The sequence below is a fragment of the Plodia interpunctella genome, chromosome 21 (genome assembly GCF_027563975.2).
Source record: "Plodia interpunctella isolate USDA-ARS_2022_Savannah chromosome 21, ilPloInte3.2, whole genome shotgun sequence".
Taxonomy (NCBI): Eukaryota; Metazoa; Arthropoda; class Insecta; order Lepidoptera; family Pyralidae; genus Plodia; species Plodia interpunctella.
The window spans coordinates 3,380,428-3,396,570 of NC_071314.1; the positions used below are offsets into that span (position 1 = coordinate 3,380,428).

Sequence of the window (16,143 nt, forward strand, 5' to 3'; positions counted from 1 at the left end):
ATTTTTATTCTCAATATTGGTACTTCTTACTATATGTCACTCAGTGAATGAATATGAATAATGAATGAAAGGCAAAGGTAAACGTTTCCCTCTGTCAAATTTCAAAACTTGTGTGACGCTTTGATAAACTTGTGAATAGTATTGTAGAGTTTTAAAATTATTTGTTGAGTTTATAAGCATACAAACAGTTATTATGGATGAATCCTACTCCGAGAGTGATGTTACACTATCGCCTTCACAGATATTGGAACGTTTACAAGCTTTACGACAACTTCAACTACTACAGCGAGGTAAGCTGCACAAGCAGCGTTTAGAATATCAGGATGTATCTGAAAATTCCTCCAGTATCACTGAAATTATTAGCCATTTCACGAACAGTATCAGTTACAGCACGTTTCGTAGTTTGCTGCAAACTCCCCAAGGCAGTAATGAAGCAAGCCCTCGTCTTAACACAAGTAGTCTATCACATAAGCTAGAAGAACGGGATCTAGTTGACGGAGTTTCTGTATTAAATTTGTCCCAAGAATCTGAATTTATCATTAACTCTCCCAATTCAGGCAAGAGTAAAATTTCAGCTTTGAGTAAATCAGAGTCAATAAAATCCCAGACAGATAGTGTCCAAAACAAGGTTAAACATCAGAAACATATTTCACTAGACGAAATGCCCATACTCTCACCAAAAAAAGATTTTGAAGCCTTAATATTGGAAAAGTTACAAAAAGAAAAGCAAGTTGATAAAGCCAAAAATGCTCCATTGGAATCATTGCCACTTCCTAAAAAATCATATTTAAAAAGAGGTCAAGGTATGGCTCGATTTGGATTGAATAAGAATAATCTTGTTATAGAGAACACAAAGTCTTTACCTTGGAGACAAAGATATCCTAAATCAAATAAGAACAAACAGATTAATGCAACTCCAAAATCAAACAATAAAAAGAACAAAGAATTACCAGTTGAAATAATGACATCTGGTCAGAAAGATAAATTACCAAAAATAATAGTCAATAAAAGTGATGCTACAGACTCTGGTCTTAAAGATGTAAACTGTGACAAAATTATATCACATGCAGAATCAAAAACAAGTGAGAGTAAACTAACTTCTACAGAGCCTAAACATTCAAATGTCTGTGCATCACCAGTGCAACCGAAAGGTTTACTTGAATGGCCTAAAGGGAAGCACCCAATGATGCAGAATAAAGGGAAAACCTGGGCAGCAATTTTGACAAAAGAACAAAATGATTTTCTTATGCAACTCAAACAAAGTTCATATTATAAAAATTTTGCTTCTCCTGCCAAAAGCATTACATCTGATATCAGTTGTGATGAAAATCTGTCCCAAGTCAGACAAGAGCGGGAAACAATTGAGCAAAAAATGTTTGAATTACTTGAAAGCAAAGTTTCTCATGAAAGTTTCAACATGGAAAATTCATTTTTCAATAGGTTTTTCAGGAAAAGCAAGTTAGAATGTTCTGGGGAGAGTACTCCTCTGGTAATGCAGAAATGTTTAGCTAATAATCCAGCTCTCATGCACATACACCCCGAGTTGAACTGTAGCAAGGGAAGTGAACACAGTGAATTAGAGACTTGTAACAGTGAGTACACTGACTGCTGTAGTGATGCTTGTTCTTCAGTCTCCAGTTGCTGTTCTTGTAGAACTGTAGAACAAGCTACTAACCCCAGACAAACACAACAAAATCAAGTTCAAAAAAATAACACAAAAAAAGTATCACAAGTAAAAACTTCTCAAAAAAAGGTTGATAACTCTAATGATTGTGATCAAACTGACAATGTCGCTGAGACTGATGCCATAAAAGCTAATATGGCAGAAATGAATGCCAAATTAATTGCTACCAGTGAGCTCTTAAAAGATAGACTCAGGGAACTAGAAGATGAAATAGAATCTTTTAGGAAAGAAAATACAAATTTAACAAAAATGCGTGAAGAATTTGATCTGGAAAGGCAAAAGTTTTATGAAGAAAAGGCAGGGTATGAGCAAAAGTTCAATGAAGAAAAAATACTTTCAGAATACTATTTAGCTGAAGAAAAAGAAAAGTTGACTAAACAGAAGCAAATGTATGAAAGATATGTTAGAGAAATCAGGGGTCGGCTAAACAAGAAGGACAAAGATGAGGTTTTGAATTTAAAGAAAGAGATCAATGATCTCAAAGATGAAATTAGACTTAAAGATGCAAAATCAACTTCAACCATAGCCCGACTAAGAAATCAGTTAAAAATTATGGATAAGGAGAAAAAAGACTTGCAGGCAGAAGTTGAAAAACTGAAAAAAGAAAATCGGAGAATCCAACATAGTAATGAAGTAACTAGGAGGTTAACTAATTTAAAATACTTAGAGGAGATCAATAAGAAATTAAATCACATGACAGCTAAAGAGACACAATCAGAAGTTGATATGGATAACAATGTGAAGTACAAAGCTTTTGAAATTGAAAGACAAAGTAGGAGCAGAAGAGCTGTACCTTCAACTAAGACTGGTATGAGACCTAGAGCAAAGAGTGTGCCCAACTTGAATGTTACATCTCGTTATGCCAAGTATTTCAGCCAGAGAGATGTTGTCAGTCAAGCAGAGAAAAACAAGTCATCAAATGTAGAGAACTTTGGTACTTATACTTATCCATCAGACAATGAAGATGGTGTATGTGAAGAAGACAATTTGAATATATCAGACTCTGTTCATGAGAAAGATATTAGTGATAGTGAAAATGAAAATAATTTGGAAAAATTGTACACAGAGCGATTTCAATCCACATCACCCAAATGCAACAGATCCAGTTCCACCAATACTAACAGTGAACGGAATAGTTTTGAGAGTAACATTTCTGACCCAGATCACTTCTTTTTACGGAAGTCTGCAAGTAGTAGGGACTCAAAATCACCAGTTTCTCAATCAAATACACCTTATATTCTAAATGGAATCTATAGTGGACCTAGTTCCAGTAAATCGAAGTCTCCTGTATCAATACTTAGTCATAAAGTAAATAACAGAATGTTATCAAATAAGGATTTGCGCGGCTCTAGAGAATGTATAGCCAACAATTCATCTGGTCCTCCAAGTAGATCTAAGTCACCACATTCAAGTGGGCAATTCTCATCAAATAGTTTTAAACCTGTAACTGTTGTGAATAAAGCACAATACAGGGACAGACTATCAGCCGTCAGTCCTGAACCATCCACTAGCAAAACTAGTTTATCAAAGACAAACTTGAACCCAACAGAAACTTTAAAGCCAGATGGCTCTAAAGAGCTTCGTTTCCCCAATGGTAATGTGAAATATATTTCAGCTGATGGGCTTTATAGCAAATTTATTTACTACAATGGAGATATTAAAGAAAACTTTTACAATGAAGGCAGAATCAAATATTTTTATGCAGAAACAAAAACTTTCCATACTACTCATGCTGATGGTTTAGAAGTGCTGGAATTTCCTGAGTGAGTATTTTTATATAAAGCAGATCTTTTTCTTACATACAATATTCACATTTTTAAGATCAGCTCCTCAATCAATTTTATGGAGCGGCTGAACATACTATTTGAAGTATTTATAATATGTATTTTTAATTTCACATAAATATTTTACAATAATAATAACTCCCAGTTAGTGGAGCTTCTAACTGTTTGAGATCAAAATATATTTCCTTTTCCTGAAAATTTACATATGATTTGTTTTATAATTCCAGCGGGCAAGTAGAGAAACGTTACAAAGACGGTTCGTCGGAGATCAGACTGCCGAATGGAAGCGTCCGCTACTTCGACCCCAAGAACAAGCACGTGCGGGAGGAGTGGCGCTTCCCGGACGGCGCCGCGCTCACCGTGGCCGCGGACGGGGAACAGAGGATCGTCTTCCCCAATGGACAGCTTGAAGTGCATGCTAAAGACCATAAAGTGAGTATGTGGATTAGTTTAGCTATTAATCAAAAATAGTATAGGAGTGACCTCAGGCAGAGTGGGAATCATACTCATGTCTTGACAATACATTTTTTTTAATATGGATATAGATAAAGAATAAATATTAAAAAACATATTTATGTCAGTCTATACAGGAGACGCATGTATAACTAAAAATGCAAACTCCCAATTGAGGTCTAGTCTACACACTGATTCAGATCCAAGGCCACCACTGGAAGGTATTGTAACACAAATCTTCAAAAAGTTACCCAAGTAGACTCAATTTTATACTTAAGTGTGTAGAAAACAATTTATTTTTCTCTGAAATAATTTAAACACTGTTTGTCGGTCCCCAGCGCCGGGAGTTCCCCGACGGCACAGTGAAGCTGGTGTACAATGACGGCACGTCAGAGACGCGATACGCTTCAGGCAGAGTCCGCATCAAGAACAAACACGGACACCTCATCATGGACTCCGCTCCTGGGTGACGACTAGATAGTATCAGTAGTTTATCATCATCCTTACTTCTCTCTCTCTCATCTGAGTGTTATCCCGGCTTCTTCCGAAACCATGGAGCGTCGAAGCCCAGAGTCCGCTATCTTCATCTTCCTTATTATTTCCCATAATTTGGGGTCTGCGCAATAAATCTTTTCTTTCAGTAAATCTCTACTTCCTGCCATAATCGCGTCCACTTCTATCTCCTTCACATCCCTCTCACACAGTCCATCCCATCTCTTTCTTGGTCTCCATCTTCTGTAACCATTAACCTTCATATTCAGCATTGTTTTAGTAAAATGTTCTTTTCCTCATTAGATTAGTAGCAATAGTTAGTAGTAGCTTAAATAGAGAATAGAAGATGCCTTGAAATTGTATATCGGCCGGACACTATTTTTGTACAAAATTATGAATTTGATTCTAGTAAGAGTATTTTCTATGTGAGTGCGGTAGAATCTCGAATCTATGCAGTTTTGTTGGCTTATTAAATACATAAATTTTTAAATTTAGGCATTTTAATTTCTTCATCTCTACTCTATCAAATATCTTTGTGCATGTTTTAAATATTAGCAATCTTTACAAACATCTCGATTTTATACTTCCTTCCCTGTATAATGTTAAAAATGTGATTGTTATTATTATTATTACAATGCAACTTTGTTACTATATATTATATATTTTTGATTGTGTTATTTATTTTATGAGACACGTCTGCGTTATTAACTATCCGATAAGTTGTTGATATGTAATTAGAAATGAATTGAATTAGTTATGTATAAGAAAATAAATGGAAATTTAACTGCATTCTTTATTTCATTTATCATCTTGCTAAAATATGCCATCAGGTTTAAAGCATTATTTTTATCATACCGTATTTATTATATTTACGAAGTTTAGTATCTATCGTAGAGATATGAACAAATAGCACTTCGTAAGTATGATGGTACAGTTACAATACACCCTGTTAATAATAAAGCCATGGAATTAGTATATACTCCGTACAAAGTACCTAGAGTACCTACTAAGTCAATATAAAATAATGTAAAGTGCGGTAGTGACAAAACATACTTTAGCTTAAAGTACACTTTAACTTTTTTATGAATAATGGAGACCGGACCGGAGTTCCGCGAGTCAGCATCAGCACTCGAAGGGTTATAATTTAAATGAAACTAAATTATTACTTGTACTATTTTAATACTTATTCTACACTACATTACATAATTTTAGCTGGCAGATATTTGGTGACGCGTTTGAGATTGCGGCTTGGGCATTCCTTGGAGCTGGAAGTTGATGGGTTTCATGTGATCCTCGGTGCCAAAGATCTTCTTCAGGGCTTCTCTTGCTGCCATTTCTTTTGCGGTTGCCACGTTTTCACCAAAACCTTAAATAAAATGATAAACTCACATTACATACGATTTTAACCTTTCAACTTATATTGTCACCAGTTTTCTGTTTCCTACCACCTAACCAAGCATGCTTTATATGCCATTCTGCTATTTAGTAGCAAAATGTAGTAATTTAGTAAAAAATAAAGCAGGAGAATGTCAACGAGACTCGTTACGAGTCTCGTTTCTAAATTTCATCACCTGCGATGGTTTTATTTTTAAAAATTTCATATTATTGACAAATGTTTAAAATAAAACGTTTTGATATTTGAAATTTTCGTTTTTTGAAAATTTAGACAAAACTTACCAGAGGATATCATTTTCTTGTCTACATAAAGTGCCACCCTGTAGCAGGCCAGCAGCGTGCCGGTCCCGGCCTGCCCAATCAGCCTCGGCTCCGGAGTTGCTCCATCCCTAGACAGGATCTCACACAGCATGGTCCATGGGTCTTCTATATGCCAGAATTCGTTCACATCTTGTCCTGGAGATTAAGCCTTATCTTAAAATTACTAAAAGACATTGTCCATTTATATCCATACTAATTCATAAATGTGAAAGTGTCTGTCCTTTGACTCTAATTTTAATATCACTTTATGTTGTGAAGCTTAAGTTTAAATAAGTTTCTTTAGGGGCTTCTTCTCAGCAGTGGTCTTTCCGAAATGCCAGTAATTTGTAGCTTTTGGAGAAATTACTATATATTATAAAATTTTACTAATTAGTATACTTTATAAAGCTTATACCTTGTAACTGTGTGATAACAAAGTCTCGTACAAAGTGCGCCACTCTCTCTTCACCAGATGACTTCAGTAGTGCACCCACTATGGCTTTAAATGCATTTGAGAGGATGTAGTTGTCTACAGGATATTCCTAAAATAAATAATAACTTTTTACATGTTGTTATGAAGACCAGGCGCCCTGCATTTTTTGTATAAATTATTCTCATTACAAATAATTCCTTTTAATAAATTGTTTTGTAAACTGTGTTAATGCCCATCATTCTCATGTTACCTGTTTGAACTTTTGTAGTGAGACTAGTCTGTTGAATTAATAAGGACGATACAATACCTCTTCTATGTCTGCAGCTCACACAGGGCAAGACAGGAAAATACAGGTTACATTTCTAAATTGTAAATATTACAAATTTTGTTTTCTGTTCAATAATAATCACAAAATATTACCGCAGCAAGAATAATATCCTTTGTTCCTAGATGAAGGCTCACATGTGCCAATGTTTCTTCACTGGTGAGGTGTTTCCGGACATTGGTGATGCCCTCTAAAGGCAGTTTTGGCAGGACGGCCTCTAGATACAACTGTATGTATTCAATTATGAACCTTTCGCCTGAAACAGAAACATTGTGTTTAAGCTTGAATATGGTGACTACAGATACATATTTGACATTTCATAGCTTTAATGATATCACCATCTTCCTTTCAGATGGATAGCAAAGCAATTGGTGACAGCTATTAAACTACATAGTAATGATATTGCAAAGTATATTGCTAGTATTTACCTTCTTCCACTAACTCTCTATTGTCTTTCATTTTTAAATCAAAATCAAGTTCTTTTTGCTTCATTTCCTCTTTGATCACATATGAACGATCAGTGAATGCTTGCAGCAATAGGTCCGAGTCGAAGTCCTCATTTAAGCGCTTACCAAATGCAAACAACTCTGCTTCTAAATTCCATTCAAGAAATGTATTTCTTGGATTTATTTTTTTACCACCGAGCTTGTCTTCTCTCCTTTTGAATTCCATTAATGTTGGAGCTACATATCTGTGGATTTTCCGAGCTAAAAATTAGAAAACAGTATCAGTGGTGTCGTATTAGTCCACACAAATTAAGCCAAGTCGACACGCTAAGAATAAGAAAACAAAGTATATAACCTCCAATCATTAAAATCCATTAGATACATATATTATGTACTAACCTTGCATAGATGTAGGAACATATTTCACCGAATTAATAAAAGGCGCAAAACGTCGAATTAAAGCCATTACAGTAAATTTATGAAGATTATCAAATTTAAATCACCTTTTCACAAGCTCATAATTTTATAAATAAAAGTTTGACATTTTCTGTCATGTCAGACGTCTGACTAATTTTTTTTTTTTTTTATTCCCTCGTTTTATTGAGGAGGCAAAGGGTACTAGCCCATACAGCCAAGTCTTTAACGTCTGACTAACAGTGACAAGACATGTAATTTTTTTTTTCGGTTATGTATGTTTTTTAAATTCATGTGAACATGGTTATGTATGTTTCGTAGCCGAATGGAGAAACGAATTACGAATCTTAAAATTACGTTATTCTTTTTACACAACGTGAGAAAATAAAAACGGCGCTCTTCATAAAATATAGAAAAAAATATATGTTTTAGAATCTCAATAAAAACATTTCGACGAATCTTGTTTTTGAAATATATTTATAACATATTTTATCAGAAACAGCTGATAGAACTTTTTTATACATTATCAAAAACAGAGTAATTTTTGCAGATGATGTAATAACATGGAGGCGATAAAAAATATACGCAACAAAGATAAAACTATATTAGCATATACAAAAATCGTAAAATTGTACAATCAAAACAAAAATATAAATATCCTTTTAATTTATAGCACTAATTTTTTCCAGTCAGTAAACCGCGCATAGAACCAAAGAAGCCCCGTTCTTTCTTGATCTTACTGTTGATTGGCATAATGCTGTGGTTACTGTAGAAAGACTCCGAGGTGTCGTATATCGACGAACTCATTTCTATTGCCTGAGAAAATAAAAGCATTAAGCATTAAGACTGATTCGGAAAAGAAAGAAGTATTACATATAATGTCTCTAAAACGACCAATATAATTTTGCCTGTAAAAGTCCGCTCAAGAATTCAAATGCAAGGAAATACGATGAAAATTGTTCTACTTCGACCAATGGATTCTGCAAACATTTGATCTCTGATATTTGTGATAATTTCCGTGATTGGTGCACAATTTTAAGAACTGAGTCATACATACCCCAAGTGATGTGCTGATGTGATACGAGTCGATTGAGCTGTTGTTACTAGACATCCGTCGCGGCATGGCTGATAACTTCACTTCTGAAGCTGTACTCGCCCTCAAGATCAAACATGAAATGAGCCTTTTCAAAAACGGCTTTCTGATGGGTTTGTCTAGCTGAGACTTGAAGTTTTTCACCGAGTCGCACTCCTGATATTCATTAATGCTGTTTGAGAAGAACGAGCACGCCGATGTTCCAAAGTTAGGAGTGCGGGGTTTTTTGAGTCCTATAAATTTATAGAAAAGGAATGGTTTTTAAATTAAAAAGGGGCAGCAACTTGTATTCCTTTCTCTCTCTCTCTCTCTCTCTCTCATTTGTGCGATTTCCTTTTTCTTACTCAATCATAGAGTGTCGGAGTTCAGTGTATCACTATCCCTATCAGAATGGAAATGTCAGTAAGGATATAGAGGAATAGGGATTTTTCTCAAATCAGATTAAGCTTAAGAAACCATACTCAACCGTGCGAAACGCGATCAACAATATCATATATACGAGATAAGCGAGATAAACTGTAATGTTTAATCACATAATACCTTACAAACTTACGATATCTATAGGAGGAAAATGTAAAAAACATATTTATCACAAAAAGTTACCAGCCATTAAGTCGTAAATGTAGTATTAAACATGGAGATTATCTATATTTATAATCCTACTGTCTATAATGGAACTTTGTTGGGAATGGAATGTTGATTTTCATTACATATCTAATATTATCTACGTAAATCATACCTTTGAAAAGAGTATGTATAGAATGAGAATAAGATGAGCCTACTGCAACTTTAGTGGAAGACTCATTCCAAGGTTCAAGAAACGACCTGCGCAGGTCAGTTATTGATATGTGGTGCTTCACCGGCTCTTCTTGTTTCGCTTGCGCTTTGCTTCGTATGAACGCTTTTGTGAACAATACTGCAGTCTCGTTGCTTGCAAATACTTCCTTTGATTTGGTAGAAAATATATTGATATGACTTCGTTTCTCTCCTATGTTTTGATCAATATATTTGACATTTTTCTTTTTAGTTTCAATATTCATAATACTACATTTAGCCTTTGCTAATCTGCTCTTCGGACGATGTTTAGATATCGTATGCTCTATCGCCTTTTTCACTTTATGATACTGTTTTCTTGATAAGATTATTGGTTTTTCTTCTGTAAACTTTTGAACTTCAAGGAGTACTTGGATGTTACGATTTAATGTCGACTTTTTTGATAGTGAACTGTCCAGACTATAATTTGGCGCTTCGTATTGTGTGCCGGTTGTCTGTTTTATAGTTTTCTTATGATAATTAATTCGATTGATCTGAGCCGTGTTTCGTAGAGCGTCTTTTGTTTTTCTAGAAATCACAGAAAATATGTTCTTTAATTTCAAAATTTCACTGAAAACCAAACTAAATAATACATATCAACCCAACAAGGAAAAAATCGAATAAACATTAGGTAGGTACCTACCAAGTACTAATCTAAAAAATAAATCAGATAATATTCCTCGCATTTTAAAACAAAAGCAATTAAGGAAATAATAAGTAGTAGGTATAATGATAAAAAATAAAAACAAAGAAAAATAACCGTGATCGGTAGTTATCGTTCGCATAAAAAAGTTCACATAGTCGTTCCGATTCATCATTTTTACGATGATGATGCGGCATCTAAAACATAATTTAAAAAAATACAGTAGTTACATATATAAAACATCCGCTGATTATTCTTGTAGTTATAATAGTTATAGGATATAATTTTGCTGTGAGAGTTATTAAAAGAAAGCAACTTTTCACATTAACAAGAATAATAGACTTCATTGTAAGATGACGATAGATGCATATGATCACAAATTATCTTTTTAAGTTGGCCGAAATCGAAAGACATATTTTCTAAGAGATTCCAGAGAAATATGCTTTAAAAATATACTGAAAAACTGTTTTTTAAATTGAACTTTCTAAAATTTCTCGCCACATCACTAGTCGGGAGCGAACCAATTCAAGATGTTGCCAGCAAATGTTTTTTCACACGACTGCTCAAACAGTGGTGTACGTATAGAACTATAACAGTGTATATCGCTAGATATTACTCATCACTATCATATAATGTAATGTAATCTAACCTGGTAAGGGCACGGGCAACAGTCATTCCGTGTCGCCTCCAAACCCAACAGCTGCCTGACTTCCTTGTCCCTTTTGACTGGGTCAGGGATGAGGCACTTGTCACCTCTGTAATGCTTGATCGGCGCTGAATCATAGGAATACTGTATTAAAAGACTTTACCTAGAAAAGTCGATTTTGGTATCTACACTACTTAAATCATAGCAGGTTGTGATAATTCTAGGCTACGGTATATTATTATATTTCTGATGATGCTTCCATGTTAAATTAAAATACAAACATCCCTCTTCTCCTCAAACTTACTTCTCCTGATTTTGTGGTGTAGGTACAACCTGTCCAGGATGCAAATATACACAACCATATAATTAATGTATATCAATGTAAAAGTGGCCTTATGCGCTGAGGATGAGGGGCCACCTAGAACTCGTGATCATCATGTGATGTAAACTTTATGTTTCGAGATTGTAACTGATCCTTAGGCAACTAATGGGAAATTGTTTTGATTATTTTATAACAATTTCCTGGCAAATCTCTTACGGATTAAGTTTTACATTAGGTAAAAAGTAGATAAAGGTTCAGGAAAAAAAAACCTAGTAGGTTGTTACCGGAACAAATTCAATCATAAATTAGGTCGGACAATATAAGACTGTCGAAATAATAAGTCAAAAGAAATGCAAGATTTACATAGATCTTAAGTCAACTGTAACCAACCTGCATGCAGGCATGCAAATATTAATAATAAATAATACACTAATTAGAAACAATGCTATGCCATAAAATATTTATATAAGTTCAATGTTTATCGTTCATATACTCTTTAATACTATAAAATATTTTTCCCTTCAACCCGGATGTTTTTTTGAAATTCTTTCTATCACTCAATTTTATACTATTTGTTAGCTGAAATATAGCTTTCAATTGACTTATATTTTGACAATTGACAATTTCGACTTCTGGGTTAAAGTACGAATATATATTGATGTAAATAAATGTATAATACCGAAACTATCCCTCGCAGCCGACGCACCAGCTTGCTCCCGCAGGTGGTTCTCAAAATCTCTTTCGAAATCTTCCTCTCTTGTGTTCCGCGGTGAACGGTCTTTTCGCCTGTTATTTTGACATTCAGTTTAATAGACTACCTTCGGCAAATATATCATTGTCTGGCTAATCGCTTCATCACTGGTGCGAGCAAGAGAAGCGAACCCTAAAGGTTCACTAGGAGCCAAGAAACGTGAGAAATCGACGAAGTAATTTTGTCGTTAATAATAAATCTAACAATATAGTCTTGTACTTGTACAGTTTCTTATTGATCGCTACTATTTAATTTTATCAATATTGCGCAGTTCCAGTGAACTTAAATTAATTTCATAAGTATTATACTTCATTATATCTCTAGGAACCTAAAATGATATCATCTTGAATTGTTTCCTTATTGAAAAGAATGGTTAGTAGATACTTTTGTACAACATTTCATACATTTACAAATGTTTTCCTATAATTAGCATTCCTTTAAATATAAACTACATAATTAAAAATCATTAAAATCGGATCTTATCGAAATAACATCAGAGTAAATCATATATTCAACCACTGTAACTATTTCAATTTACATAATATGATTATATATTAGTATTTTATCTACCGTGGGTGTTCGCATGTCTTGATTAGTAATATCTGGTAGCGGAGCATGTAGGCCATTGGATTAGTTACACGGCCTCTATAACAACTCAGTATTTCAGCACGAATTTCTGAGAGAATAGGTAGTTACTACATTAACATAAAAATACTTACTTATGGCCAATTTCTAAACTATCCCTAACTTTCATTTCTGGCATTTCCAATATGTCATTCGCGTTCGTCAGACCGTGCGATTCATAAGTCTCCTGTAAATGAAACGTTATTTTTCGTTTAGACACTTATTTGCAATCCTTGAACATACAAAATGGAATACATCCATCTGGTCCTTCTACAATGAACTACCCTACCGTACTATTATAGTACAAGTAACGTTTCTAAGTTTACATTAGCTACTTTCTTTCTAATTATTTAAAGCTTCTCAGTCTACACAACACACTACTAACTAGTTTACAAAATATAGACAGAAAATATACCCTAAAATCATCCATATCTATCATGTTCAATAACGATTTTGATTTTTCTTCCATAATATAAGCAGGATCCGGGAATGCTTGACACTGATACCTTTCTGTGTTTCGTTGTTCTGAGGGATATTTTGAAGTCTTTTTCACTCTAACATCAGTGGTCATTCTGCCTTGTTGCAGAAATACGTCGTAATTTTCATTATCACCTTCTATATTGATCTGTAATTGAGACTCTGTGAATTGTGGGGTTTTACATTTATCTTTTTTATTATGCTTTCCCATTTGCCCCATTATTTCCTTTGTGAAGGAGTCTACGAGAGCCTTTTTGGTCAACACATGGTCTGTGTTGGTTGCTGTCGAAGTCAAATGAGACTTAGTTTCCTTTTCTTTTCTTTGTAATCCCTGTTGTCTGGATTCGTGCTTCTTGTTTTTTTTGTTTTCTATGATTTGCCGTTTAACATTATGGTTAGAGCTTCCACTAGGAGATGGACTTCTCGATAAAGTGGGGCTCTTCATGTACTTTTCTTCCTTTTTATTTTTACTTGAAATGTTTTTATTACCTTCATCCTGTCGTTTTACATTTTGGTTTTTTGTATCGGGTGATTGGGTTTTTGCACGCATTTGTCGGTTTTCTGTTTCTTTGGGTTTAGAATTTTGAGCGGTATTTTTACTGGGAGACAGATTTCTAGGGCTTTTTGGGCGAGTGGCATTTTCCGTTGTCTTAGGTCTTTGTCCTTTCACGTTTTGACTAGAACTAGAATTTGTGCTACGTGATCCACTTCTTGGTCGACTAGAACCCCTTTTGTATTTCGTTTCTGCTTTTTTCCCTTTCCCACTTCTAGAAGCAGATCTGGGCCGCCTCTTTCTGTCTTCGCCAGATTCTTTTTTAATTTTGTCAACACATTCTTTATCTTCTTGATACTGGTTATTAAATCGAGTACTTTGTGGCATACAATTCAAATTTGTTAAACTTCCATACATCTCATCTAAAGTGGTTCGACATCGATTATGGTTTTTAAAAATCTTCACATTTTCACATCGCTCATCGTTTGGATAGACTGTTATTACAACAAGAGGACTTTGACATTTTTTGACTGCAGAGTGATCGTTAGGTGAAGTCTCAAATTCATTGACATTGTTACAGAAACAGGTCATGTTGTTTGGATACAGTGGGATACTTTTATGTGGTGCGCTATCCACCACGCTGATATCCATCTGAGTACCTTGAGTGACAGTGCTGTAACATAAAAAAGGTTCCGAGATTTTTTTCATAGGTATATTTGCGGATTTCGGTTTTTTTTTCTTTATTAGATTGCAAGCCCTTGCAAAATTTTGGTGGTGACACATGGTTCTGACAACTGGCAGTATTAAATAGGATACCATATGATTATATTGTCGTATGCGCATTGGCTTACAAGTTTGATTTAATAACAGCTAAAAGATACTCTAGTTGAATATAAATTTCAATATGATATCTCTACGCGAACCTAATGAAAAGGTTATTGATAGGAAATAGACAGACGAGTAAAGTGTAATATATAAAATAAATGTACAGCGTGCATATTTTGGAAGTAAGTAGTATACGAGGTAAGATTTTCGCCCTAATGCTATAAAATTTCGAGCAAGTGTGTAAAAACTGAACATTAAAATATTATGTAGGTACTTAATTATTATACATTTATACCGCTTACTGTAGTAGTGTTCCTGCAATATGTTCCCCAAAGCTTGAAGGATGGTACTCTTTCATTTCTATACTCTTTGGAGCTGAAATAGATATAATGATATTTTAATAGTGTATGAATAAATATATTTATGTGTTAACAGTAATTAAATGAATAAGAACCTTTCGTCCCCTCCACGCCACATCTCACCATGAGTTGGTTGTCTTGCCCTAGACCAATCTGCCCTGTAATTCTGACCATATTTTGTCCGTCACTGACTTCAATATTCTTTTCAGTTTTCGTAGCATTGCCCTTAGGTTTTGTGGGTGACGCCGGTCTTTTGGTTGCCGGAGCTTTTTTTCGTTTTTTGTCCATATTCAAAGACTCTATTAAGTGTTTAACACTTTTCACCTGATCTAATGATATATCATCGTTTACTTTGCGTATATCATTCAATAGTCTTGCACTTTCAGTAGTCTTTATGTTATATTGTCTTTCTCGTTTTCTTCCAGTGACGACCAAGCACATATGTTTAGCTTTGTTAGACCGGTCTTCCTCAGACACGGTGTTGTGGAGCTGTTTAGAGCTTTGATTGCGTCTCGAAAATATATTCAATTTTTGCGGTTTGGGTTTTTTGGGTGTAACAGTAACTTTGATAAGTGATTTAGGTTTTTTATGGTTGTTTCTCTCCTCGGACTGTAAAATTTTTAAATACTTATCGGAGGACGTTTCACTCAAGACGGTGTAATATTGTACGATCTGCAAAAATATATTTTTAATGAGAGAATCACATCTAATGTAAATTACTTATATACAAAGATTCTTTTACTTACTTCTTTTTTTGTACTATTTAGTATTATAGAATCGTTACATCTATGCAAAGAATGCGAGGTTTGTGTTTTATGAGAAACTTTGTTTCTAAAATCTCTTAAATATCGTGTTTTGTTCTTTTCACAAAAACCACTTCCTTTGCCAATAGAACTACTCCTCTTCACGGGTAGTGTTAAATAATCCAAAGATTCTAAAGGGAAAGCAAATATGATTTGTATAGAATAAACAAAAAAATAAATAAATTGATAAAAACAAAATTAATTCAAACCTATCAGTTCAGACTCGCTGCTATAATCCATTATATAAAATGGATATCAGAAATTTTGAAATTATTAATTTTTACATCGAATAAGAAAATGCAGCTATGAAAGCAGACATAATTTTTATTGACATTATGACATTTCTGACCGCGACCCATAGTGCAAGGTTTTTATTTATTTTCTAAGCGTTGATATCTACAAATTAAAAGTACTTACTACTAATAATTTGGCCTGATAACGGTAAAATCAAAGATCATAAATATCTAAAATCCTTGGGTGCAATAGATTTTGTAACACGAATAAACCAAACTATGACTAGAAAATATATTTAATAATAGATATTTCAATTAAGAAAAAGCTTTTATAT

The 16,143-nt window shown here is 34.1% G+C and overlaps 3 protein-coding genes across 4 annotated transcripts; 1 reads left to right on the forward strand and 2 right to left on the reverse strand.

Moving 5' to 3' along the window:
• Positions 1 to 88: 88 nt before the first annotated feature.
• Positions 89 to 5,202, forward strand: Sas-4 (Spindle assembly abnormal 4). The gene is made up of 3 exons (XM_053761523.1): positions 89 to 3,447; positions 3,696 to 3,900; positions 4,260 to 5,202. Exons 1-3 carry the CDS (start codon positions 194 to 196, stop codon positions 4,389 to 4,391), a joined length of 3,591 nt encoding a protein of 1,196 aa, XP_053617498.1. The 5' UTR covers positions 89 to 193; the 3' UTR covers positions 4,392 to 5,202.
• A 370-nt stretch (positions 5,203 to 5,572) lies between these two features.
• Positions 5,573 to 7,871, reverse strand: mRpL44 (mitochondrial ribosomal protein L44). Of its 2 annotated transcripts, none has more exons than XM_053761580.1 (6): positions 7,712 to 7,871; positions 7,295 to 7,573; positions 6,962 to 7,122; positions 6,524 to 6,650; positions 6,091 to 6,264; positions 5,573 to 5,779 (listed from the first exon to the last, which is right to left on the reverse strand). In XM_053761580.1, exons 1-6 carry the CDS (start codon positions 7,776 to 7,778, stop codon positions 5,622 to 5,624), a joined length of 966 nt encoding a protein of 321 aa, XP_053617555.1. In that variant the 5' UTR covers positions 7,779 to 7,871; the 3' UTR covers positions 5,573 to 5,621. The 2 variants fall into 2 exon arrangements, with proteins under 2 accessions (XP_053617555.1, XP_053617556.1); XM_053761581.2 differs by having other exon boundaries at positions 7,295 to 7,557; positions 7,712 to 7,848.
• A 437-nt stretch (positions 7,872 to 8,308) lies between these two features.
• Positions 8,309 to 15,909, reverse strand: LOC128679456 (uncharacterized). Its single transcript, XM_053761727.1, has 12 exons — positions 15,785 to 15,909; positions 15,519 to 15,706; positions 14,868 to 15,444; positions 14,716 to 14,788; positions 13,034 to 14,261; positions 12,714 to 12,805; positions 11,923 to 12,029; positions 10,925 to 11,049; positions 10,393 to 10,472; positions 9,559 to 10,160; positions 8,784 to 9,052; positions 8,309 to 8,542 (listed from the first exon to the last, which is right to left on the reverse strand). Exons 1-12 carry the CDS (start codon positions 15,813 to 15,815, stop codon positions 8,402 to 8,404), a joined length of 3,513 nt encoding a protein of 1,170 aa, XP_053617702.1. The 5' UTR covers positions 15,816 to 15,909; the 3' UTR covers positions 8,309 to 8,401.
• Between the last annotated feature and the right edge of the window lie 234 nt (positions 15,910 to 16,143).